Source organism: Physcomitrium patens, chromosome 2 (genome assembly GCF_059467195.1).
Source record: "Physcomitrium patens ecotype Gransden chromosome 2, ASM5946719v1, whole genome shotgun sequence".
Classification (NCBI taxonomy): Eukaryota; Viridiplantae; Streptophyta; class Bryopsida; order Funariales; family Funariaceae; genus Physcomitrium; species Physcomitrium patens.
In genome coordinates, this window is record NC_143411.1 from 15,007,643 (window position 1) to 15,031,555 (window position 23,913).

The 23,913-nt window shown below is 40.1% G+C and overlaps 2 protein-coding genes across 4 annotated transcripts; one reads left to right on the plus strand and one right to left on the minus strand.

Annotated features, from left to right (window-relative positions):
* The first annotated feature begins 1,346 nt into the window (after nt 1–1,346).
* Nucleotides 1,347–10,752, plus strand: LOC112274326 (LRR receptor-like serine/threonine-protein kinase ER2). Of its 2 annotated transcripts, XM_024503732.3 has the most exons (28): nt 1,347–2,103; nt 2,638–2,773; nt 3,073–3,144; nt 3,330–3,401; nt 3,587–3,658; nt 3,793–3,864; nt 4,003–4,074; nt 4,225–4,296; nt 4,489–4,560; nt 4,703–4,771; nt 5,018–5,089; nt 5,216–5,287; nt 5,484–5,555; nt 5,763–5,834; nt 6,151–6,222; nt 6,363–6,434; nt 6,831–6,902; nt 7,088–7,159; nt 7,328–7,405; nt 7,588–7,611; nt 7,782–7,853; nt 7,981–8,052; nt 8,161–8,232; nt 8,394–8,476; nt 8,700–8,828; nt 9,011–9,349; nt 9,541–9,914; nt 10,110–10,752. In XM_024503732.3, the coding sequence occupies exons 1-28, from the start codon at nt 1,929–1,931 to the stop codon at nt 10,461–10,463; spliced, it is 3,057 nt and encodes a 1,018-aa protein (XP_024359500.1). In that variant the 5' UTR covers nt 1,347–1,928; the 3' UTR covers nt 10,464–10,752. The 2 variants fall into 2 exon arrangements, with proteins under 2 accessions (XP_024359500.1, XP_024359517.1); XM_024503749.3 differs by lacking the exons at nt 1,347–2,103; nt 2,638–2,773 and having other exon boundaries at nt 3,330–3,382.
* Nucleotides 10,753–11,064: 312 nt separating this feature from the next.
* Nucleotides 11,065–17,375, minus strand: LOC112274340 (BTB/POZ domain-containing protein At5g48800). 2 transcript variants are annotated; one of them, XM_090247613.1, is made up of 8 exons: nt 17,196–17,375; nt 16,256–16,975; nt 15,360–15,429; nt 14,447–14,835; nt 13,807–14,110; nt 13,094–13,411; nt 12,599–12,811; nt 11,065–12,108 (listed from the first exon to the last, which is right to left on the minus strand). In XM_090247613.1, exons 2-8 carry the CDS (start codon nt 16,375–16,377, stop codon nt 11,545–11,547), a joined length of 1,980 nt encoding a protein of 659 aa, XP_090103739.1. In that variant the 5' UTR covers nt 16,378–16,975; nt 17,196–17,375; the 3' UTR covers nt 11,065–11,544. The 2 variants fall into 2 exon arrangements, with proteins under 2 accessions (XP_090103739.1, XP_024359528.1); XM_024503760.3 differs by lacking the exon at nt 17,196–17,375 and having other exon boundaries at nt 16,256–17,146.
* Between the last annotated feature and the right edge of the window lie 6,538 nt (nt 17,376–23,913).

Below are 23,913 nucleotides of genomic sequence, written 5' to 3' on the forward strand. Positions count from 1 at the left end.
TGCAAGATTAAATTCCCTCTTTCCCTTTTTTTTCTTCTTTTGTTTCTATTCTGTAAATTGCAAATATTCGTGAATACAACACAACTCCATCAGAATATCACAATAACACTATCATTAATGTCATTTCTATTTTATCTATCTACACGTCAAATGTTTACACTCTAGAACTCTATGACGTGAGCCACACTAATCTGGATGTTAGTGTAAGTGGGCGGGCCTTGGAGAAGCATGTATGTGTGGTGACGCGAGCGATGGTGGACGATGGCAGTGATCTCGCTCGCTGGTTCTGGCGATGGTCTGATGGTCTGTAGTGTCTGTGTCGTAAATGCCGTGGGGAGGAATAGGAATAGGAGGAGGAAGAGGTTTAGGGACGAAGGATTAGGAGTAAGAGTAGAAGCCTCTCCTTCCTCGCAGGCGTTTCGTTGCGGTGCGGTGCAGCTGCAGAAACCAACGGCACTCCATGATGACCGACACCAGCTCAATCGCTTCCTTTTATCTTTTCCTTTTCCTTTCCTTCCTGACTTGGTTTTCAAAGGTACAATCAATGATCTTACATCCCGAAATTCGAGTGAAAAAATGAGATCATACGTCGAAGGAAGGAGGAAACCGCAAGGGACTTGAAGGATGGACGTTAGGCAGGTGCTGCATGTAATGTGAGGTCGAGCGCAATTGTACCGCCGGTCCGGTCGACTTCCTGCCTGCCTGCGTTCAGCGCTGGCTGGCTGGATGGCTGCTTGCCTGCCCTCCCCTCGTGTGTTCTCTCAGCCAAACCCCGCCACATTGCTAAGTCCACCATTTGATTTGTTCACTCCTCTTCCTTCCTCGTATGTTGCACTGAATCTCTCTGTGTGTCTCTCTTTCTCTTTTATCATCTTCTCTTCCTCTCGCTCTCTCTCTTCCTGGTGGTCTTTGTCAGTCCGTTTGGCTGTGAGTACGATGTAGTCGGTTCCCATTTTTCGGGCTGCCGCTGTAGAACTGAGCATCAAAACCATGCACCCCCCCCCCTCCCTCCCTCCCTCCCTCCCTTGGTTGCTGTCAAGCTGTTGCAGGTGGAAGGTTAGCTCATGATTGTCATCATGAATGGGCTGGCCCTACCGCTCTTTCTTCTGTCTTCCTTTTTGTCCATACTCCAGAGTGCCCACCATCTCTCTCACTCCCACATTAATTCAGTGCCTAGCTAGCTGCACGTACAGGACCTTCATGTCCCCGATTCCACTTCTTAGTCGGCTCTATACCTGCATGCAGCCTGCGTAGGCAGTATTAAGGAAGTTGCTGAATAATCCCTCTACTGGCCTTCAACTGCTTCTTAAGACAGTGTTCAATGTTGACGTTGTATGTTTCTGTGGGTAGATTGGCGAGGTAGTAGACCTAGTGTTACCACTTCTCACTCATTCTTGGTGTTAGCTCGGCAGCTGGCGAATGAGGCTGACCATGATTCCTATTTTCTGGTTTGGTTCCACACGAGAACTCAATCCAAATTTCCAAGCGCTGTAAACAATCTTCTCGAGTGAAGAGTAGCGGAAACAGATTTCATGGAGTAGACTGCTATTTGATAGGGAAGGGGTGTAGAAAACAAGTAACCGACGAGGCGGATCAATCAACCGGCGCAAGGAGACCTCTCTTCTCTTTCGCGGCCTGAATATTGCAAATCATGCGTTGTTTTGCAGTCGGTTGGCACAGCTTTGGAGTACTGTGGGTAGAGATTCATTTCTGCAATTTCGTTTTCAAGTGCGCGGAATGCAGTTTCATTGTTAACAGACATCATTAACATTTAGAGTTGGCCAGGAAGTGCCAGTCAATGGAAGAGGGACGAAATGCCTTGCATGCTCGCTACAGGGCTCCTACTCCCTGTCATGGCGATTAAGACTGCACACATGCATCAGGAGATCCATGACAAAAGTAGTGCGGTGCTGGTTGGTTCGCTGTAAATGATGAGAGTAGACCTGAAGGTCGGCTTCAACCCTGTGAGAGACAACCACGCAAAGTCTGAGACAATGTCAGGAGGTTATTGGTTCGCGCGGATGTGGTTGTTTAGTTTCTTGCTCATTATCTCTTCATCGTTCTTGATCTTAAAGTGCTCAGCCACGACAATTGCCGATGAAGGTATAAGTTTCTCAAACAATTGGTTTGATCTTTCAACTGACTGCAACTTTATTCTGTTCCGCCATGGATCTCTTATATACTACGGGGAACAGAAAAACGTTCCTCTTGTTGCAAAATATTTCGCGGTTAGTTTATGATACTTTGATAAACATTTTTGTCATGCTGCACTCACGCGAAGCTCTCAGTCCGAAAACTCAGTGTGTTATTCACAACTGCAACCCAATGCAATGTGTTGTACAGCACGTTATGAAAAACAATAGATGGTGGATACGCAAAACCTAAGTCTAGATTCGGATCAGATGTTGCGCGCGGGGCCCCGATTTCTTCGTATGAATAGTCAAGTGCATCGATTAAAGTAAGCATTCAAGGAAGCATGAACAATGTTGAGACGAGTAAATCAACTTCAGATAAGGAACCGCGCTCCTGAGCGTTTACAATTCTTCGTGTGTTGCACTTCGAGAATCTAACGTCGAAGTAGATAGAAGAGACGAAGAGGTTCTCATTCGTTTGATGACGTGAATTTGAAATGCGCAGTTGCCGCATTGATCGAGCTTAAGAATGGGTTTGAGAACGGCGAGATTGAGCTGTTTGACTGGCGCGAGGGAAGCCAGAGCCCATGCTTCTGGCGTGGCGTTACGTGCGATAATACTACCTTTCTGGTTACCAACTTGTAAGCCAACACTCTCCTTAGGTTACGACTTTGTCATCATGACTTTCAGCAAGTGAGCAGATGTTAAGACTCCTCTTCAGTTCAACCTCCCTATGAGCATACCATTTTTGAAGTCGTACTTGTGCTCTGTGAGTCTAAATTTCCTCGGTTTCCTTAAAATAGTCTTCAACCATTTTCATATTAAACTCAATGTCGTTCGTCTCATTTACTTTGAACCGTGTGAATTTGTTTTTCACTTTCAACCCACTGTAGTAGCGCGATATCGAATGATTCCTAAATACCTCAGTAACTTGTTGCAGAAATATCTCAATGCTTGCGCTCACTGGGGAAATATCTCCATCAATTGGAAATCTACACAGTCTACAATATTTGTGAGTACGACTGTATCCATTTGGTGCAGGAACTTAGTCGACACTGATAAACGTTATAGTTTCCGTCACGCTGTATTTTCTTTCGTGACGTTTTGGTGTCATACAGTATCGAAAACATTCTCGTGCTAACAAACTTCTTTTATATCGTTTTTCAAGATTAACAATGACGTGAGTTCTGGCTGCAGGGATATGAGCGAGAATAATATTTCTGGGCAGCTTCCTACAGAAATCAGCAATTGTATGAGTTTGGTTCACTTGTAAGCCCTTTGCTGCACTCAAGATGTAAAACTGTAGATTAGGTTAACATAAAGTAAAATGTGAACTCACTACACCTCAGATTTTGTGTTTGGTACTCAGATATCTCAAAGAAATTCACGTGATATGTGCACTATGTGTCCCACACATTTGTTGAGAATCTGAGAAATATATCCGATTCTGGCAGGGATTTACAATATAACAACTTGACTGGAGAAATTCCGTATCTGATGTTGCAGCTTCAACAGTTAGAGTATTTGTGAGTAACTGCAATTTCAGCATTAGCTGTCTTCTGTGTTCAAAACATGTTCTACAACTCTGCATCTGATACAGCTAGACAAATGTCGAATTGCTCTGTGGTGCACAAATTTGAGATCAAAGCATGATGTGCAGAGCTTTGGGATACAACCATCTAATCGGCCCAATTCCATCAACTTTTTCAAGTCTTACAAATCTTAGGCATCTGTAAGCAGCTCGTTCGCTACACTATGGGCAATGATTCTCTGGATTAACATGGTGGATGCGTGTTACGTTTGCTGTAAGATGTGTTGGCATGATGTTTTTATCAATCTTTCACTGAGAAAGGTTATGTGGAGTCACCAGAGATCTGCAGATGAATGAACTTTCCGGACCTATTCCGGCCTTAATTTTTTGGAGCGAGTCCCTCCAGTACCTGTAAGTCCTTGGCCCAAGATATCTTGAGATTCGTGTTAATCTTGTAGAAAAATTGGCTTGTGAAAAAAAACTCCCAAAAGTAAGATGCATTATTTGAAAGAGTCGTCGCTATGGTACTCAATCAAAGACCTGTATGTGGCCTTTGTGCAGCATGCTTAAGGGGAACTATCTAACAGGGAGTTTGTCCGCCGACATGTGTCAACTTACCCAGCTTGCCTACTTGTGAAGCGTCTAAACCAAACTCTCGCTATTCATTGGTCTCAACTTAAATTCCTTTTTTTTATACGTAGATTTTTTTTTTCTTACTTTCAAAAGATTCAAAAACTTATTTGCAGTTAATTCACTTAGCTTCCGAACTATTCCTAGCCGATTGATAGGTGTTTGACCTTGAATATGGTGTATTATGCATGCCAGCAACGTGCGCAACAACAACCTTACAGGACCAATACCAGACGGAATCGGAAACTGCACATCTTTTCAGATCTTGTATGTTCTCCAAAAACTTTCAATTTGAATTGGAGTTGGCTTTCCCGTCGTGTCTAGCACTCTTTAGCTGCAATTTTCATTTTCCATTATCGATGTGGGTTGTCGGTTCTGAATTTGGCGGAATTGTGATATTGGGGAACAGGGACTTGAGTTATAATGGCTTATCTGGAGTAATACCATACAACATTGGCTACCTCCAAGTGAGCACTTTGTGAGTGAATCAATTACAAACTTGGATCTAATCAACATGCTGTTTTGACCTTGATGAAATATATGTTTTTCTGAACTTTAATGAAATTTATTCGTTAACCGAAATCCAAAACCCTTTTCTCAACCCATTCCTAATGTTCCTCACCAGTAATTTTTTCTGCACATTGTCATCTCGATTCACCAAGTCGTTTCGCCATTGTTACTCTCTAAAGCCTTTCTTTTATCTAAAGCATGCCTAGTATTGCAGGTCTTTGGAAGGTAACAGGTTCAGCGGCCGAATTCCAGAAGTACTTGGGCTAATGCAAGCACTAGTTATACTGTATGTCACAAGCTCTTAACTGCATGCTCATTAATTGGAAGTAGATGTGCCAGCATAGCTATTTTGGAAGAAATTATTGCTTGTATGCAATCGGGTAAGTGATCGTTACTTGTTTGCTTGTCTCAGAGATTTGAGCTCGAACCGTCTTGAGGGCCCAATTCCACCCATCCTTGGAAATCTGACTTCAGTAACCAAATTGTAAATCCTTCACCTAGTTAAATTCTACAGTATTTTTAAACGGTTGGTTCATGCTTTTCTGCAAACTAGTACTGATAAGCTCTGTTTCATATTTTAGCGCTCATCAAGTAATTGTCAGTCTGCACTCTTCTAATTCAGATATAGATGGTGTTCACCATACTTTTAATGATCAATTTGTGGTTGGTACATCCTCCAGGTACCTCTACAATAATCGCTTGACGGGTTCGATACCTCCAGAGCTTGGGAATATGACCCGGTTAAATTATTTGTAATTTACGACTTCATATCTTTGTCCCTTCATATCGTGCATCGTGTTTATGCACCAATGAAAGAGATTACCGTGAAAGGCTTGCAGTATGAGATCTATTTACATGGTACATGTGGTGCGTTCATTGACGTAACCTTCTTCGGATTCCTCTCCTACCTATAGCGTTCAAGCTCTTGACATCCCCTCGATGTGGCCATGTTTCTCCAGAGAACTGAACAACAATGAATTGACCGGCAGAATACCTTCCGAGCTTGGCTGCCTGACTGATTTATTTGAGTTGTAGGAACTTTCTATCTCTTTCAAGCCCTTTTTGTTCATGTCATCAGCTAGATTCCTTAGGTTTTAAACGTTCATTCTTCTGAGCACTGGTTTCAGATAACAAATGACTATTCAAGAGTTTTTCAATGTGGAGAACAAATCCTCACGAAGTAGCTCTTTGTTGCATTTTACGAAAATTCAGCATAGTCTGCATTTTCTGATGAGGGTTTAAATGGTTTCAAGGTTTTTCATGGTTTTACTAAGTGTAACCCGAGTATATCTTCTTTAAAATGAAATTTCTCGGGCTTTGTTCTAATGATTCCTGTTTGAATGACAGAAAGTTGTCTGAGAATGAACTAACAGGTCCTTTACCTGGAAACATAAGCTCCCTTGCAGCCTTGAACCTATTGTAAGTCGAAATGTTCACCCATTTCCTTTGTAAAGTTCAGTTAAGTGTTGGAACTTACGTAGGTCATCATGCGGAGACTTAAAATGCACTTTTATTGTAAATCAACAAATATGCTCAGTTGCTTGTGAGTGTCTGCGCAGGGATTTGCATGGAAACAAGCTGAACGGCACCATCTTACCTGAACTTGAGAAACTAACCAACCTGACAAACTTGTAAGTGACATTTGACTCTTCTTTTGATAGCTTCACAAAGATGAGAAACACGCGAATATCTCTCTGAAGTCAAGGCCGGTTCCACAACTTCTACGCAGTGGGTACACCACTTGGGACCAACCCAGATGATAGAGAAAAAATACTTTCTTTTCCTTTCAGACTTGTTCTCTGTCCTACTCCTTCACTCAAGAAAAATGTATTCATTTATATTATGACCATGTGAAAAATACTCCCACATATAGTCTTTGATTCCTTCAAGTTTATCTTTCATGCTTACGTAATATCATCAGTTATGTGGTGCATACAAGAATGTTTGTGGTTTTCATTTGGAATGTTGGTTTACAATAATCATAACCAACCATGCCCTGGTGAACTGAAGTTCTTGACACGTTTTAGGAACCTCTCGTCGAACTTTTTCTCGGGGAATATTCCGAACGAGGTTGGACTTATTTTCAACCTTGATAAATTGTGAGTCCTCTTCAACCTTCTCAGAACATTGTCTACACTAAAGCACTTCATAATCTCAACAAATACACTGCTTCCTGGTAATGTATTTAATAGATCTTTTGTTTAAAATTAAAATGGAAGAGTTCCTCATGAGTGAAAGAAGCAGATCACAAGGTTTACGTTTCTGAAGCTTCTGGGTTGAGCAGAGATCTATCGAAGAACAATCTGACTGGCCCTATACCACGCTCCATTGGTAGGCTTGAGCATCTGCTTTACTTGTAAGCCTTCTAATTCCACAGATTGTAGTCGAGACCTTGCTTCAGATTTGGAAGTGCTCTCAGCACGGCAAGCTGTTTTCAACTGCATACAGAAGTGAAGCATTTCAACTTATGCAATAGGCACCAAACTTTTTGACATTCCACTTGTCGGTTGTGAGGGCTCGACAGGGACCTGCATGACAACAAATTGAGCGGCCCAATCGGTGTACAAGTGGGCACTGGTAACTCCACCGCACACAGTTACCTGTAAGTTCCTATTTTCTTTTCGTTTGGTTTCCCTCTCGTGAGTCATGAGTTGCTTCTCAAAGTAATACTTGGTTAGAGAGTACGATTTTTCATTTTCTGAAAGTTTGTGCCAAGGCAGTTATTTCTGCAGTTGCGGATTCGACTATATCTAACGAGTTCTACTTGATGTGTCTTATTCCCAGAGAGTGTTCCCACCTGAATTACCTGTAAGTCTTGAGTCCCTTTTCAAGCTACTGTCTTCATTTCAGGTCATGTGCTAGACAGATTTGAGAAACCAGACGTAATGACCCATCATGAAATGCTTGAGTGGTTTATGCGATACAAAAGTATTCGTGCTACAATCTGGATGATATCTTACTTAGAAGTTCTGTTTCAGCGATCTTTCACACAACGCTCTATATGGACCAATACCTATTGAGCTCGGCCAACTTGAGGAGGTGAATTTCATGTAAGAACAATTTCATTCAGTGTGGGTTCTATGCCCAAGTCTTGATCCGTTTAGTCAATGAAGGTCTAATAGATTGGTGTTTATCACCTATCATCTGACAATTCTGCTGACTTTTGTTGTTTGGCAGAGATTTTTCATTCAACAACCTCTCAGGTCCAATTCCAAGGCAGCTGAACAATTGCTTCAACTTGAAGAACTTGTAAGCTGCGCCCATTATATTTCAAGTGTGCAATTCAGTTTATATTCCCCTGCACTGCTTTTCAGCTTTTAGGTGTAGTTTCTTAGTGAAACATGCTTCTTGTTGCAGGAATCTATCATATAACAATTTGTCGGGGGAAGTTCCTGTTTCAGAGGTCTTCGCGAGATTTCCTCTTAGCAGGTAATTTCGTCCACTTTCCCCAAGTTCCAGTTCCGGTGGCGGAAGTACGTTGCATCCTTGGTACCATCGAAAAGTGGTCGATTGCCTCTAGTGAGTCGGTTACTAACTGCTAACTCCTGTATTGATTGTACGGATGTGGGTGTTCGGTGTGGTTGTCGTAGCTACTTTGGCAACCCACGGCTGTGTCTCGCAATCAATAATTTATGTGGGTCGACGCTGCCTACGGGTGTATCTCGAACGAATGGTAAGCTTTCAAAGGTCCCTGAGAACTCACTTGAAAGGGACATATCATGGAAGAGCTAATGAGCTGTGTGATGTAGACTGCAATTATGCAGCTAGAGCGATCGCCACCGTAGAGTCCATTGCGGACCTTGTGACGTGACACTCGTATGAAACCTCTATCCCACTCGAAGCACCAGAAGAAGGCTTAAGTCTGAAAACTAAGCAAGCGTTAGTTTAATGCTCAGGTCCATTGGGAGCAACAGCTGCCTGGGGGATTTCGATCTCTGCTATTTGTCTCCTTGCTCTTTTGCTTTTTGGGGCTATGCGTATCATGCGACCTCGTGATCTCCTGAAAATGTCCAAAGCACCACAAGGTATGACGAGAATTCTGAATGACCATAATCGTATGCACTACCCATGTGTTCATTCATGATTAAACCGTGCTTTTCAAGGGAAGAAGTCACTTTGGATTATTCCTACAGTTTTTTTGCAATAGACTGTAGTTCCAGAATTAGACTCTGTGGCTCACTATCATTTACATTTCCACTATGAGCAGGGCCACCAAAATTAGTGACATTTCACATGGGAATGGCGCCACAGTCTTTCGAGGAGATGATGTGTCTAACTGAAAATCTAAGCGAGAAGTACGTGGCAGGGAGGGGGGGCTCTAGTACTGTGTACAAATGCACCCTTAAGAACGGTCATTCAATTGCAATCAAGAAGCTATTCAATTACTATCCTCAAAACGTTCGCGAGTTCGAGACAGAGTTGAAGACACTAGGCAATATAAAACACCGGAATGTTGTTAGCCTGCGTGGTTACTCTATGTCGTCAGCTGGCAACTTTCTCTTTTACGATTTTATGGAATATGGTAGCTTATATGACCATCTTCATGGTAAGAACTGCCCTTCGCAGCCCCCCCCCCCCCACTGAACTCATCTTAGAATTAGATTCCATGTTGATTCCTGTTGATTCGAAAAAAATGAATAATTTTTGCACCGCACCAAAAATACGGTTTGATTGACTTATAATTCAACGGTTCTCAAAATTGATTAGAGTATTGAATTATTCTGATATTGTGCACAGGACATGCAAAGAGGTCGAAAAAGATGGATTGGAATACGCGTCTGAAGATAGCATTAGGATCAGCTCAAGGACTGGCATACCTGCACCAAGACTGTACACCTCAAGTTATCCACCGAGATGTGAAATCGTGCAACATACTTCTAAATGCAAATATGGATGCGCACCTTTGCGACTTTGGCCTTGCGAAAAACATTCAACCTACCAGGACTCATACCTCTACGTTTGTGCTGGGGACAATAGGATACATCGATCCAGAGTACGCTCAAACTTCTCGCCTAAATGAGAAGTCTGACGTCTACAGCTTCGGTATTGTGCTGCTGGAGCTTCTCATGGGAAAAAAGGCTGTTGATGATGAAGTGAATTTACTCGATTGGGTACGTCTTTTATCAGAGTTGAAGCTTAAATCTTACATGCTCGGCTTTGATCGTCATTCTGGGAAAAAAAAACAAAAACGCCTTCAAGAAGGCCAACTAGTAATGATTTGATCATACTTCTTTGTTGGAATTCCCAAGTCCTCTTAGAAGCTCCTCACGTTTCTGTTCCACATGACTAATGTCGTTGTCTCTCAGGTAAGGTCCAAAATTGAACAGAAGAACTTGCTGGAATTCGTGGACCCATATGTGCGATCAACTTGCCCAAGCATGGATCACCTTGAGAAAGCGCTGAAGCTAGCGTTGTTGTGTGCGAAGCAAACACCTTCACAACGACCTACCATGTACGATGTGGCTCAAGTGCTGAGCTCGCTGCTACCAGTGGTGTCACCTCGCAAACCTCCCAGTTATCCTTCTCCAGGTTCCAAGCACCGGCGTTACGTCGACACATATAGCGCCAAGCCAGCCGAGGGCATGATTGCCAGTAGCAGTACTTCTGGAGGTGACTTGTTAGACCAGTTCGAAAATGTGATAAATTCACGAAACATGTGAGAATTAAGAGTCCTGTTCAACTTAAGACTCCACTCCACTTCCCATTCTATCCACCCGTATATCCTTTTGCAGTCGAAGAGAGAAATTGAACTGGGAGGACGGGCGTTGTTTGTGGGAGGGGAAGAGGCTGTATTGAGTGTAAATATTTAGTGTAACTTGCATTCTTTCTACTGCCGAGAGAACTCATACAAGTTGGATGGCGACTGCGGGCCACCCAGGGATCCCATTCGAATCACTTTTCTCACTTTGGAGACTGATTAAAAAAATGTAGATCTCACATTTTGCACCAGTCACGGAGTGAGATTGTAACTGTTTCTTACAGCAATCAGCAAAATTGGATTCTGTTGCATGCAGAGGTGTGCCAGATACCATTGGGCCTTACCATTGGGCTGATGTGAAACATTTAATACTTTCATGAAGTCATTATTGGCCTTTGCATTCATCTTGGCATATGTGATCTAGTCCGCTGTACACACAACTAATTATTCACATAGTAGCTGGGTTGGTGAAATGTCAGACGAAGAGTGGCATTCACCTAACATTGTTTGATAAGATTACACGCTTGCAGGTGAATTATATTCACTGCTGCAACTGACAACTGTTGAACTTGGAATGCTTATTAATTTTTTCAAAATATATACGAAACTTGTCTAGGTTGTCATTTTTGTATCTAACACCTCACATATTTGAACACTCCGTCACAACTCAATAATCGCAGACAGCCGGAGAAAAAAGAGCTTAGAAGTGCAAAGGGAAGTGATCTAACTTATGACATTCAAAATTCAGTGCTCTCTACCAATTTACCTTTTCCTACTGCTACAAAGCAGCTTTAGCGACTCTTACCTAGCTGGACCTTCCTTCTACGTCTAATTATTTCATGCTCCTGCGCAGGCTACCACCTGCTAAGAGCCCGCACCCTAGCCCAAAGCCCCAACCTAGTTCCTCTATAATTGTACACATGTACAGGCGTCGCAAAAGCATGAACAGGTGACTTCCTATCATGCGCATGCAAACGAATCACTTCCCCAACTTCATTTTAGTGCTGGTAAACTTGTGTCTAATCTGCGAAGCCAGAGCAAAACTAAGAGATTGAGTGCCTCCGCGGTCTTCTTCCAAACCCACTTCGTGAACTAGGGTCTGGGGTATGAACAGGCTTGCCACTCCCGTTACTGGAGCTCAAGTCCTTCGAGTCTCTGCGAGCAAAAGGGTTCAATCTGCTTAATTTCCTACCAACTGTTGACTTGGAACTCTTGATTGGTTTCTCATGTATGTCTTGCTTCATTAAGGCGTGATCTTTTTCCAGGTCAGTTAATCGCATTCGCATGCGAGCCAGTTCCAACTTCAATTCTCGGTTCTCTCGTCGAATGACCGAGTAATTTTCTTTTGGTGAATGAGAAGCGCTCAAATTCTCACTGCCCAATCGATGCTGATAGTGTCCACCACCAGAGTCTACTGCATCGACAAAAGCTCCTGCTGCTAGAGCATTTCGCATGCGCACCTGCTCGAAGTAAAGAACTTGAACAACCACTTGCACCGGTAGTCTTTCATTCTGGGCTGCATGTGTGCAAGCCTCCTGTGATAGTTTCTGGCAATCCATCAACTTGCATATTTTCTTTCGGTCTACCTCCGACAATGCCGGATGTGCCTGGAAATCAGAAGCACGTAATTTAAACTTGGGAATATGAGAAAGAGAACTAGCTGTGTGCAATAAAACTCACGAGTAGTTTAAAAATAAATACTTCGTGAACAAGCAAGGTCTTGTAACAAAACAGTATTTTCCAAAAATCCAATGGTACAAATGCTCTCTAAATCACTTACATTCAGACAAAAAATAAATTGCAAGGCAAGTGACTTCGAGGAGGTTAGCAAGGATATGACATGAGAAAATGCAATTGACATTTATGTAACTAGAATCGTGAATTTCTCTAAAACTAAATATAAAACAAAGTCCTAGCATTTAACACTCATCCAAATTAATTGTATAGCACCGAGGTCCATCTAGTGTAGTATGAACAACAGAAAATGAACAGCTGAAGGAGAACTTCCAAGATTCATCAACAAACAATGCAATACAACCAGTGCGTAGGTATAATACAAAATGAGGTCTCAAATAGGATCATCATTGGCCGCAATACCTTGAGATAAATATCGATTGCTCTGTATAGTCCATCGTCCACAACTCTTGCGTAATCAGGTAAGATTTCAGCCAGAGCAATGAACTTGGAGAGCTTAAGGTTTGCATCAGGTGCAATTTCAGCTAGATAGCTATCAACAAGCTTTGCTACTTTCATCATTGCACTCTGAGAAGGAGAGCCTCCACCATCTGAATCGTACATCGGATGAGCAACCTAACAAAACCACCCATGCTGTCTCAGACAAACATCAACGTAGACAAAACTACATAGACTCTCACTGGTCATTTGACGCTATAAAGCTTGGGTATCGACATTAGCTGTCATACTAGAGAGTGGATGAATAAGATAATCGTTCAACGGTAAAACTTTCAAAAATTAAAGCCAATAGCTCTCTTTAATAATGTAGCAATAATATTCGAAAAACACGTAAAAGAAGAGAAAATATAAACCCATGCAAATGCTAATAAGCCAACGCTGTCGGTTTAAAAAATGTACTTGTGAATCTTCGCTGTCATCTTGTTGCAGAAAGTTGACAACGATACGATGAACTATGTCATTGTCGAACAAGGTATCTCCTGTGTAGGAGAAGGAAGGAATTAACAAATCATCCAAAGTAGCCTGCTCCAGTTGCATCCCAATTCGCTTCTCGAGATCTAGTCTGCATGCCAAGGTTGTATCTAAAATGATTGCTGTTCGGAGTAATCCAAACAAGAAGCTGCACGACGCTGTGTTTTTTTCAGGAGGCAGCAAGCTGACAATAGTTTCCACCAAAATACGTTGTTCGTGCTCCATTGCTGTAGAAGTATCATGAACCTGCGTTGCAACAAATGTGTTCACGGTAAACAACCTGGTAGCACATATAATCTACCTCCAGTAAGAAGATTGACAACAGTAACTACTCGTGAATTTCTGGTACCTTCAAAGGTCAGTAAACAAGGCACATAAAAAATGGTTACTAAATATTGACTACATCTCATTGCCTTCACAAAACGCTCGCTCGCTGCTCAAAACTAATCCGAATCAGATGCAGGTGAGGAATTATTTCAAAGGTTTAACTTCAAACATGCCAATAGGCATAAGGGATAATACGGTAGGATACAGTAGATATAGAAAAGCTCCGCGGCTAGCTTAGCTACATGTATTGCTGCTTGCAATCCTAGAACGCATCTTACAAGGCAAAATGTAAAACATTCAGAGGGAGATGGCACCTTTATCTTTGGAGGTTTCAAATCGCTTCGCCCGTTTTGTTTTCTGTTAAGTCCTTTCAAAGATCGTTGAGCGAAATGCATGAGCGCCCCTCCAATACTCTCTACCCGTAAGCCCTTCATTCTCATGGCAGCTAGAACCCTTTGATAAAAATCAATACGCAGAACAGCCAAGTCTTCGGCCCACCAGTCTGCCATGGGAACTTTGCTGGCATGTGAAAGGTTACTGCTACTGGAAAGCTTAAAATTCTCAGAACGACCTGAGCCCCCAAATTCAGAGCGACCAACGGCATTGCTGTTCTGTTCCCTGCAATTCAGGGCCAATAAACTCCAGTTCAAACACAAAAGAAATATCTACGGCCATTTGCTACTGAAGAAGAGAAAGAGAGAAATTGAGAGAATTCTGAGAAGGAATCCAAAAATAAAAAATTGTCAGTTCACCCTTCAATATGTTTCATGGCTAAGGTTTTCACAGAGGCTGCTCAATAATTAACCCAAATGAATAGACTGGAACAACCTTAGAGACGATAACCTACCCAAACCAAGTCTGCCGAGAGAAAGATATCATTAATCTAGCGCTGAAGGCATGAAAAAGATAAACCCCAGGTGTCACGTGTTAAAGTACTATGAAACACATCATCACCTGCAAGCTTTCGTTGCTGCAGACTCTATGCACCTGCTCACAATTCCCAGGTCTTCTGCAAGTGGAAGAAGATTCTCACAGTTATGTAGAACAGCAATGGAGTCCGCCAAACTTTGTAAGACGACCTCTGAAAGAAAGGCCTCAGTTCGTGCCACCAGGTTGTTTTCTCCGTAAGATTCTGTCATATCTAAATACTCCGCAGCACATCGCAATACAGCTACATTTGACGTTGTGATCTCAAAGTTGATGCCGTAACAAAACTTAGCAGCTAGATCAAAAGCTTCGGCACCACCAGGTACATCTGTAAGCTGCAGCAAATTGGGATTCTCGCTGTCTGCCAAATTTGCTACAAGTTTCCTTATACGTCCACTCCTTGCAACCAATGGAAACTGAAAAAAAAGCCATTTCAATGTTGAAAAAGTCAATTCCCAAATCACCATTATGATGGAGAATAAAAGGGTGAGAATAGGAAAAGAAGCAAAATCATAATAATAATTTAAGAACAAACAAACAAAACAAAAGGTGCTTCAAATTCTGCATATTCTGCTGGTGAGTTCCATGCAAACGCACTAAGTTAGCTCCCTTTACAGAGCGAAATTTCAATGTTAAGCTGTTTTGAAAAATTCAGTCGAACATTACAAGCACTTGGCAAAAGAATTGTGAATAGATAACAAAGTGGAGCACCACTTTGCCCTTCTCCAGAGAGCGTGTAACCGCCCTCTTTACAGATGCAAATACTGTCTGCTGCAAAGGACAGTAATGACATACTGTAGCAATCAACCAGAAGACATTTAATAGTCTGTCAAGGTCATCTGCACCTAGTTACCACATGTGGATTCAACTACGGAGAGGAGCTAGAGAGTGAAAGATCTTTGATTTTCGAGTTACCAAGGAAAGATGTACCACTGCTAACCTTGTGTAACGAGAAATTCATACCCCCGGCTTCGACAACTATGTCGCTAGGAACATCCGTCGTTAATACCCTGCACCAGGTATGAGAAACTATTAGGAACGTACTCGCTAACAAACATAGATGCGTCTCTCCACACGACTTTGCCATATTCTTCAAGCAATTCAACCTCGAACATTGTCCTAATAAAATACCGTCGTACTTAAAACCTGTAACGACGAATACGAGACTAATCAGGTGAGTATTTATTAACGTTGAATACTTGGCAGCTGCACATGATGAGATTGTCGATGCTGATTAAAAAAATGAAATAAAAATCGAACCACTTTCCATACTTTCCAGAAAAACTACACTCAAAAGGAAGGACATTTGTGCACTTCAGTCCCTCTCTCAAATATCGATCCGCAACTGAACCCATTTTAGTTCCGCTGACATCATCTCGTTCGTCAAAATCGAAACCAAATACTTTCATGCGTTCTGAATACACATCCCGGCACTATTTGCTATAGGAACAAAAAAACGTAACGAGAATCTGGTGGTGAGCCTATAACGCAGAGTGCCCTGCTTTCGAGCACAAATTAACCAAACTTCCTGAATACTGCACAGCAACCTAGTCAAGTAGCCTTTCCGAAATTTCTTCAGCAGTATAATTTACCAGGTAAAAGCTTCACTGCACCCTACCAGCCTGTTAGCTATCACAAAAGTGCAGAATCGAAGACGAGTACGATTTTACGAAGGCATTTTTGGAGTGAAAGAGAGTGGAAGAGAGCTGAGGGGGCACTAAGGATATTCGGCGTCAAGATTCGTATGGCAATCTCGACAAAAAACTGCAATGTTAGAAAGTGGTAGAAGAATGTCAAGAGAAGAGATCACGGAATAGGACAGGAAGAGATGGTTACCACTCATTCGTGCGCTTCATAGAGAAGCTAGCACGTGAGGTTCTTCGCCCTGTCACGATGTCAAGCGAGTGCCTCCGGGCGGGTAGCGGCTTCAACGTATCAAACTTTGGCGTTACCGCCATGTCTGCACGCGTTCTCGCTAACCAATCCGATTTTACTCCTCTTTCTTCCAGCTTGCCTTCTCTATAGTATCCCCTGCAACTGCAATTTCACTTCTTCGCCAAGTCCTCCGACTCGTCTCTTAGAGTGAATCCGCAGCTTTTAAACCAGCCCCGACTTCAACTCTGTTTCCCTCTTGTTGTCCAAACTCCTAAACTCTGAATCTGTTTTGTGATTCTACACCCTTCGAACGACCTAATCCCCGTCGTATCGTGCTCTCGCCTCTTTCTATTAAGGCTCCTCAAGCATAATCAGATGCCGTGCAAGCCAGTGCTCATGATGCACCCAAGAGGAAAAGCGTCAGCGTACACATGAACATTCTGCAGAGCACCGAAGGGATGAAGGAGAAAGAGGACCACCAGATGGATTTCGCCTGAGGCAAGACCCCTTCCGTATGACTGCCAGAAATGCCTTGCCGTATTCAACAGCAGCTCCGGATTCCTCCTCTTCTGCAGAACTTCACAAGCTGGCAGAGGTAGGGAGGCTTGGAGGGATGGAGGGATTTGGCAGATGTAAAGTTCGTACTCGGCTGAGAAGGGCTATGCTGCTTCAATATGAAACCTGTGGCAGGACAAAAGAAGAGACGGAATGTGATTCTTACAGGAGGAAATGTCAGAGTTCGCTAAAAAGATGTAAAAATATAAATTTCTCGCACTAGGTGAAAAGACCAATTGTCCAGCTGCAACCTGAAACGACGAGAGGAGGAACTGAGAGAAGACAGACAACAGCTCTGCAATGAAAGGAGGAGGAGATCCAGGATCTCTGTAAGAAGAATCTTTACCGTTATTTACCAACGCTGAAAAAGCCAGTATTACAGCACGTGAAGAGGCGGAAAATCAAGTGTAGAAAATCAAGGGTAGAAAAAACAGATTCACCATGGCAAGTGAGCAGGAAGTGCGTTGCGGTACATCAATATTGCAGATGCCATGGAGAACTGTGTGGACTTGCGAGGGACAGCTGCAGCAGCAAATAGGAAGCAGATGACAGTGCATTCTCTGAAGAGAATCGTGGATTTCGACCCCCAGTGGTAAAAAGGGTGCAGAGCCTAGGAAGAGCCCTGAATTTCCGGCTCCGCTAACGATAAGGGTAATTACGTACAAAGGTGGGGTATTCTTTCTCGCCGGACCGTCGCAAACCAAGTGCGACTTTCCCCAACGACAACGCCTGCGGTAAAGTGCGCATAGTCACAAGGGAAAATCCAACTGCCTGGATGGGAGGGGGGGGGAGGTCGGGGTGGGCAGCGCGGAAGCTGGGATAAGCGGCAGTTGCAGCCATGAAGGCGCGGCGATTGAAGGGAAATGAATGAGGGCCACATGAAGGTGCTGCTGCAAGGGATCTCGGAGCCCCCGTATCTCGGATGGCCAGCACCCCACACCACTGGCGTGTCTGCGGCCTTGCGTGCTTGCCCTTGATTCCCCCACCCTCCCCATTCAACACCCCCTTTCTATTTCTGTTTCTACTTCCATTACCCATCTCTCGCTCTCTAGCTCGCTCACACCCCCCTCCTGGATCAAAACCACATAATAAGTTTAAACGGGGGGGGGGGGGGGGGGGGTCAGCCGCTGTAAAAAGAAATGCAGAAAAACCAGCGTGGGATATAACAACATGCTGGGAGTAAGATGATGATGATGCACAGGGGGAGATTGACTGATTGATAAAATGAATGCCCCTCCATCGTGCCCCCCCCAGGAGGACAATACATATGCTTTATTCATAAATAAATGGTAAAGTAATCAAAATATATAGAATTATGATAATTGAATACTGCGTGTGGTCCTTGTTGAAAAAATGGAAAATTACAAAACTTTAATTTAGGAATCGTCAGTAGTTACATATAATGCCAATTAATGCATTTAAAAAATAGAAATTCTAATTCATTGTTTAAATACTTGAGTGACTGTTTGACACGATTTAAGGAATAATAAATCTTCTGAACAGCTATGCTAATAAAGAATCACCAAGTTTGTTTCTTATAATCTCACATACTAAATTCTCAATATAATCAACATAAACTAACACAATTTACCTTCAACAACTGGGTTAAACCTCTTTTACGTAAAATTCTACATTCATGTTTGGATTTTCAAGTCGTGTTCTCAATGCATAAAATGCCAAAAGTAATAATTTTGCATGGTGTTGGTTGTTCATGTTTGTGTGTATGTATGAAAGAATTTATACATCCATATATTTAAAGGAGACAAACTTGAGAATATATTATTTACAGCAAGTAAAATGTGTGTGTGTGAGAGAGAGAGAGAGAGAGAGAGAGAGAGAGAGTTTTTGTTTTTTGCAACTCTTGCAAAGTAGTAAAATTTACTCACAAAGTTGTACAATCTCAATTTCGAAATGAACCCCACAAACACATGTAAGTATATAACTAAACTCAAGAAAATTTTAATTAACAAACAAATTCAATTGTAAATGTTACAACAAACACTCAGAATGATATAGGAGATACAAATATTTTTGGAATTCATTTTTATCGTAAATAATAAATTGAACTTTTTTAAATTTAGACGTACTAAATCTATTCGAACCACTAACAACAACTCACGTGACAAATTTAGATTAATTTATCATATTCAATGCCTACAAATTAAAAGTACTCACATCAGTACAATAAGCTTTACAGCCACACAAATCATTGAGCACAAGTAAAAGTTAAAACAAGAAGCTTTTATGAAAAAGAACGTTTGTGGCGGAAAAATTACTATAACAATTTCTTGTACTTTTCATGTACAAGTAAATTGGACATTTACACAAACAAAAATATATATTACAATAAATCATATAATTGTCATTCATACTTCATGTAATTTTTGTGAGTTATGTCATGCACAACTTGTTTATTAGGAACTAGTCAACAAAATAGAATATTCGAGATTATGCACACAAGTTTTTTCAGAAATTCACTAATGCTCATTTCCAATTCAGAAAATATCATTTGAAAAATTATTATTCTTGAAACTAAAGTATTGTAGAAGCTATTTTACATATACAGGTTATCTGTAATTTCAATTGCAAAATAATTATATACAATATCAAAAGAAATACCAAAAAAAAGAATACATCTTTAAGAATAAGTAATATGTTATTTATTTCTTTTTCGGTTTTATTCATTTAAATCTTTAAGCACAGATTATTTTACCTAACAATACCTCACTTCTGTTAAATAAATTTCATCATTAAATGCTACCATATTGGTATTTAATAAATTCACTCACAAGTTTGCGGATTTAAAAAGAAAACTCAAACATTTCTTATGTTAAAACATGATACCTCTAGAGATGCTTTGTAGTCCAACAAGTTTCTTGAGTAAAATAAACAACAAATAATATACAAAATTATTTGTGTTATTGAAATATATATAAATGCCTTGAAACCTTTATGTTTTATGTGATTATATACATATAGAGTTGCTCAAGCAATACCCTCATGTTTTAAATTCTTGTTTTTTACTTGAAAAATCAATCTTTAACCCCAAAGCTTTCAACCATTGATTTTACACATGATGTCTATTTCAAAACACATACATAATTTAAATTCCAGTTGGAAAATTTCAGGTTCCAAAGATATACAAAACATAATCAAGTGATCCAACAATGTTTAAATTATATTAAGATCTTTTATCTTTTAATTGCAATTAGAAGATTGCAATGCAACATCAACAACAATTTAGTCACAAAAAATAAAAATAAAAAAATATATATAAATAAAAATAATGTCTCTATTCAAGATTATAGTTGCTATTCACAATGATAAGAAACAAAAAAAGAGGATGGAGGGGGGGACCAAGATGGGAGACAAGAGATGAGGGGATAGGATTGAGAACATGGACTATATGGAGAGGGAGTGAGGACATGGGACAAGGACTTCAAACAAAGACAAGAGAGTTAGGACAGAGAACAGTGGACAGGGGCCAAGAAGTAAGGAGGGGAGATGGAAGATAAACTAAATTAATCATGAGAACCTAAAGGGGTGTTGAAATAACATGGGGTTGTTGCTTTAGCATATATATATGTATATATATATCTTAAATATTAAAATAAATTCGTATTATTATATTTAAGATTTTGCTTATTAGCCCAAACAATACATTAGTAGCAAGTGTGTATTTTATTGTGGCTTACAAATTAGGAAATATATATTAGATATTGGTTTTGAGTACCTATTAATGATGTGAGTAGCCTCCATTTTTATCACACAGTGTCAAGCAATTGCAAAAATCAGTAGTTGTTCACAGACCCAAGAGTTGTAAGACTTGATATCAACAATATTAAATTTACTGACAATACCTTGTACCATTGAAATATATCAAGAATCTAATCATAGGTTGAACATCTTTTGGCACCTCTTTGAAGGAAAACCCCTCAGGATAAATTTACATCATTTTTCAGTGTGGTATTTGTGGATGAATCTCCAATCTATATTTTCTCATTCATTCACATAACCCCTCCAAGGATTTATCATTCTGTCTATTCTAATACATTGCCACCTATCCAGATCAAAACGTCAAAGTGAAGAAAAAGGAAAAAATGAACTTCCTTGAAAGTTCCCTAAGGAGTTTGCTAGAGTACAACCCTGGAAAACAGTTCTCCAGAATGAGTCCAAAAGTTTTATGGCTGGTTTGAGTTCTTTTGACACAAACTTCTCACTGTTGTTTGTAGCTGTGAGCTGTATTTGTGCACTTTTAGACTTTTAAGTTAATCTAGTTCTCATGTAATTTCGACCCTGTCATTCTTTTCCTTCTTTCCTTCATTCTTACTTGTTTATATCAATAAATAAATAAATAAATAAATATATATATATATATATATATACATGTTTTATTTTTCATTTCATCACCAATAACCTACTAATAAAATTCATCAATTCATGACCTGGCTCTACATGGTGAAGGAAAACCAGAGAAATCTAAGGTTTATGCTGCTCAATTTATGGACAGTTGCCAAACACCGATTGTATGGCTCATAGTACCTAATTGAGGGATCAGTAGAGGAGAACATGGGAACAGACTTCAGATCGTACCAGAATTGCCGGATGACATGGCACACTGTGACAGGTATTCAGAATCTCTTATCCATTAACAAAACTTCTGTGGCCCACCTCACTGTGAGCTGCTTTCACAATGCAAGCTGTTCAGAGTTGCTTACACTACTTTTTCTTTTCATATACTTTTTGAACTTTTTCGTTTTTTATTTTTCTTTTGTGAACTGGAATGGATTCAATATAATTCTATCCAACCAGTATCGTCTGGTCATCCTGTTGTGATCAATTCTCATGGCTTTTGGCTTTTTGATATGAAGACTGAGCTGTGATAACTCATCACCACCACTGGTTTTCACTCAAGCTGGATCCTGTGTCACAATTCAAATAGAAATGGACACATAAAATTCCACTATATTTATTTGGTAAGTTTGATCCCTTTCCCAAGTATTTTGAACTCCATATGCATGAAGTGTATTTTGATCAATTTCAAGGATGATATTTGGTGTGTTGTTGTGTCACCAGTATCTCACTAGTTTTGATTTTAGTAACTTTTTGGAATCAAAATTTGAATAAACAATGCTACCCAAAATTGTGTGTGTGCATACCCTTCTAATTAACCTCTTTCTCTCTAGCAACCAAAGAAGCAAAGTTAAAACATGGAGCCAGCAAGCATGTAGAAGTTGAAGTAGCAGTGAATTAGGTGGCCATCATCTAATGATGAGGTGGTCATTAACCATAATGTTACATTTGCAGACTTTGTCTTGCAAAGGAAAACAAGACAGGAGGATAATAAGTACCATGTGCCATCAGGCTTCAACCACTTCAAACCCCAGTGGGTATCAACACATAATATTATATTTTAACAACTTTAGTTTCTGTATATCATTTTCTGTTTTGTTTTTAATGTTCATATGTTTTTGTGGTCATTATTCTTAGATTGTGAGGACTGCATATGATATATTTTATGACTGGGAAGCACAGTGATCACCCAATGATCCCAAGGAAAAGTTAGAGAAAGAATCTTCTGCAACTCCTTGGAGCACCAGGCATTGAAGTAGTTTGAACTGCCTTTGTTACTACTATTTCTTGCAACAAAATTCATTGAAACATGGATTTTGAGTGTATGTGTGTGAACAAATTATACATAATATATATATATATATATATATATATACATCTATACACATACAAGATTATTTTGTGAATAAAGTAAAAAGTAAGTGAATATATAGAGAAAATACCTTGTGATGTAAAAGAAATATTGTGAATGAATATAAAAACTCGATATAAGTAGATTCTATAAAATATAGAATCTGCTTCCAAGTTGATGTTGTGTTTCTTTAATTTGGCAACTATATATTAATTCAAATAATGAAAAGTAACTAATAAGTGTAAATTGTGTTGAAAGTACCATTACTACCTTAGACTTTGTCAAAAGATGTCATGAAATGGATATTTTATGAATATGCTTCACATTGAAAAACATTCAAGAAAAGTTACTTTTCATGGCTGTAACAAAATGTTCTTTTAAGCCATATTTAAAAATCTCAACAATGTGTTGTTACCATTTGATTACAATTATAATCAATATAAAATAAATACAAGTAAATTTACAAAACTTTTAAAGAGATTTCAAAAATCACAGAAATGCCTATTGAAGAAATACAACTAGTAAGACATAAGTAAGTAGAAATCAACAAGGTTACACATAAGAGAAGTATGGAATGAGATACCTCCCACTTTCAATACCTTTTACTTATATGTAGAGTTTACATCTATTATGGCTGAACTTTATCTTCATCCATTTTTGCTTCATCCAATGAAACCCTACTCGCTACTTAAAACCCTAGCCGCCACCTTAACCTTAGCTGCCACCTAAACCTTAGCTGCCACCTTAGTTACTTTCTTTCATCTTTTTGTTGCCTATTGACCAATAGCAATGTACGTAAGATAATACTTATTTATTTTAATAATTCCACTTTGCGATTGGTCAAAGGCTATTAATTCTAGTACTTTTATTAACTTTTGATGCCTATCCTTCACTAGTGCTTTTGTGAGCAAATCAACAAGCATGTCTTCCGTTGCATAATACTTCATATCAATCACTTCCATTTCCATTTTCTCTCTTATGAAGTGATGTTGAATGTCAATGTGTTTGGTTCTTGAATGATGCTTTGGATTCTTTGCAAAAACAAGATATTCTTGATTATCACACTTCATTCGAGTTGCTTCTATTTGCATGAGTCCAATATCCTCTAAAACTTTCTTAGCAAAATTGCTTCCAATGCACCATGACTTGCTGCCATGTATTTTGTCTCTATTGTGGACCTTATAATTGTTGGTTGTCTCTTATAATTCCATGAGATTATTTTCACTCCAACAAAAAATACATATCATATTGTTGATCTTCTATCATTTGCATCTTCAATCCAATCCATATCATAATAACCTGTCAGGGACAAGAACTCGATGAAAGCTAAAGAGTAAGTGAGACTTTTCTCAAAAAGAAA

Coding starts and splice junctions, on each gene's coding strand:
- LOC112274326 (XM_024503732.3), top strand. CDS start 1,929: ATGATGAGAGTAGACCTGAAGGTCGGCTTCAACCCTGTGAGAGACAAC. Junction 3,865..4,002: donor CTTACAAATCTTAGGCATCT/GTAAGCAGCTCG, acceptor TGGAGTCACCAG/AGATCTGCAGATGAATGAAC. Junction 8,053..8,160: donor TGCTTCAACTTGAAGAACTT/GTAAGCTGCGCC, acceptor TTCTTGTTGCAG/GAATCTATCATATAACAATT.
- LOC112274340 (XM_090247613.1), bottom strand. CDS start 16,377: ATGGCGGTAACGCCAAAGTTTGATACGTTGAAGCCGCTACCCGCCCGG. Junction 13,412..13,806: donor TGAAACCTCCAAAGATAAAG/GTGCCATCTCCC, acceptor GTTGCAACGCAG/GTTCATGATACTTCTACAGC. Junction 12,109..12,598: donor CAATCGATATTTATCTCAAG/GTATTGCGGCCA, acceptor TCTGATTTCCAG/GCACATCCGGCATTGTCGGA.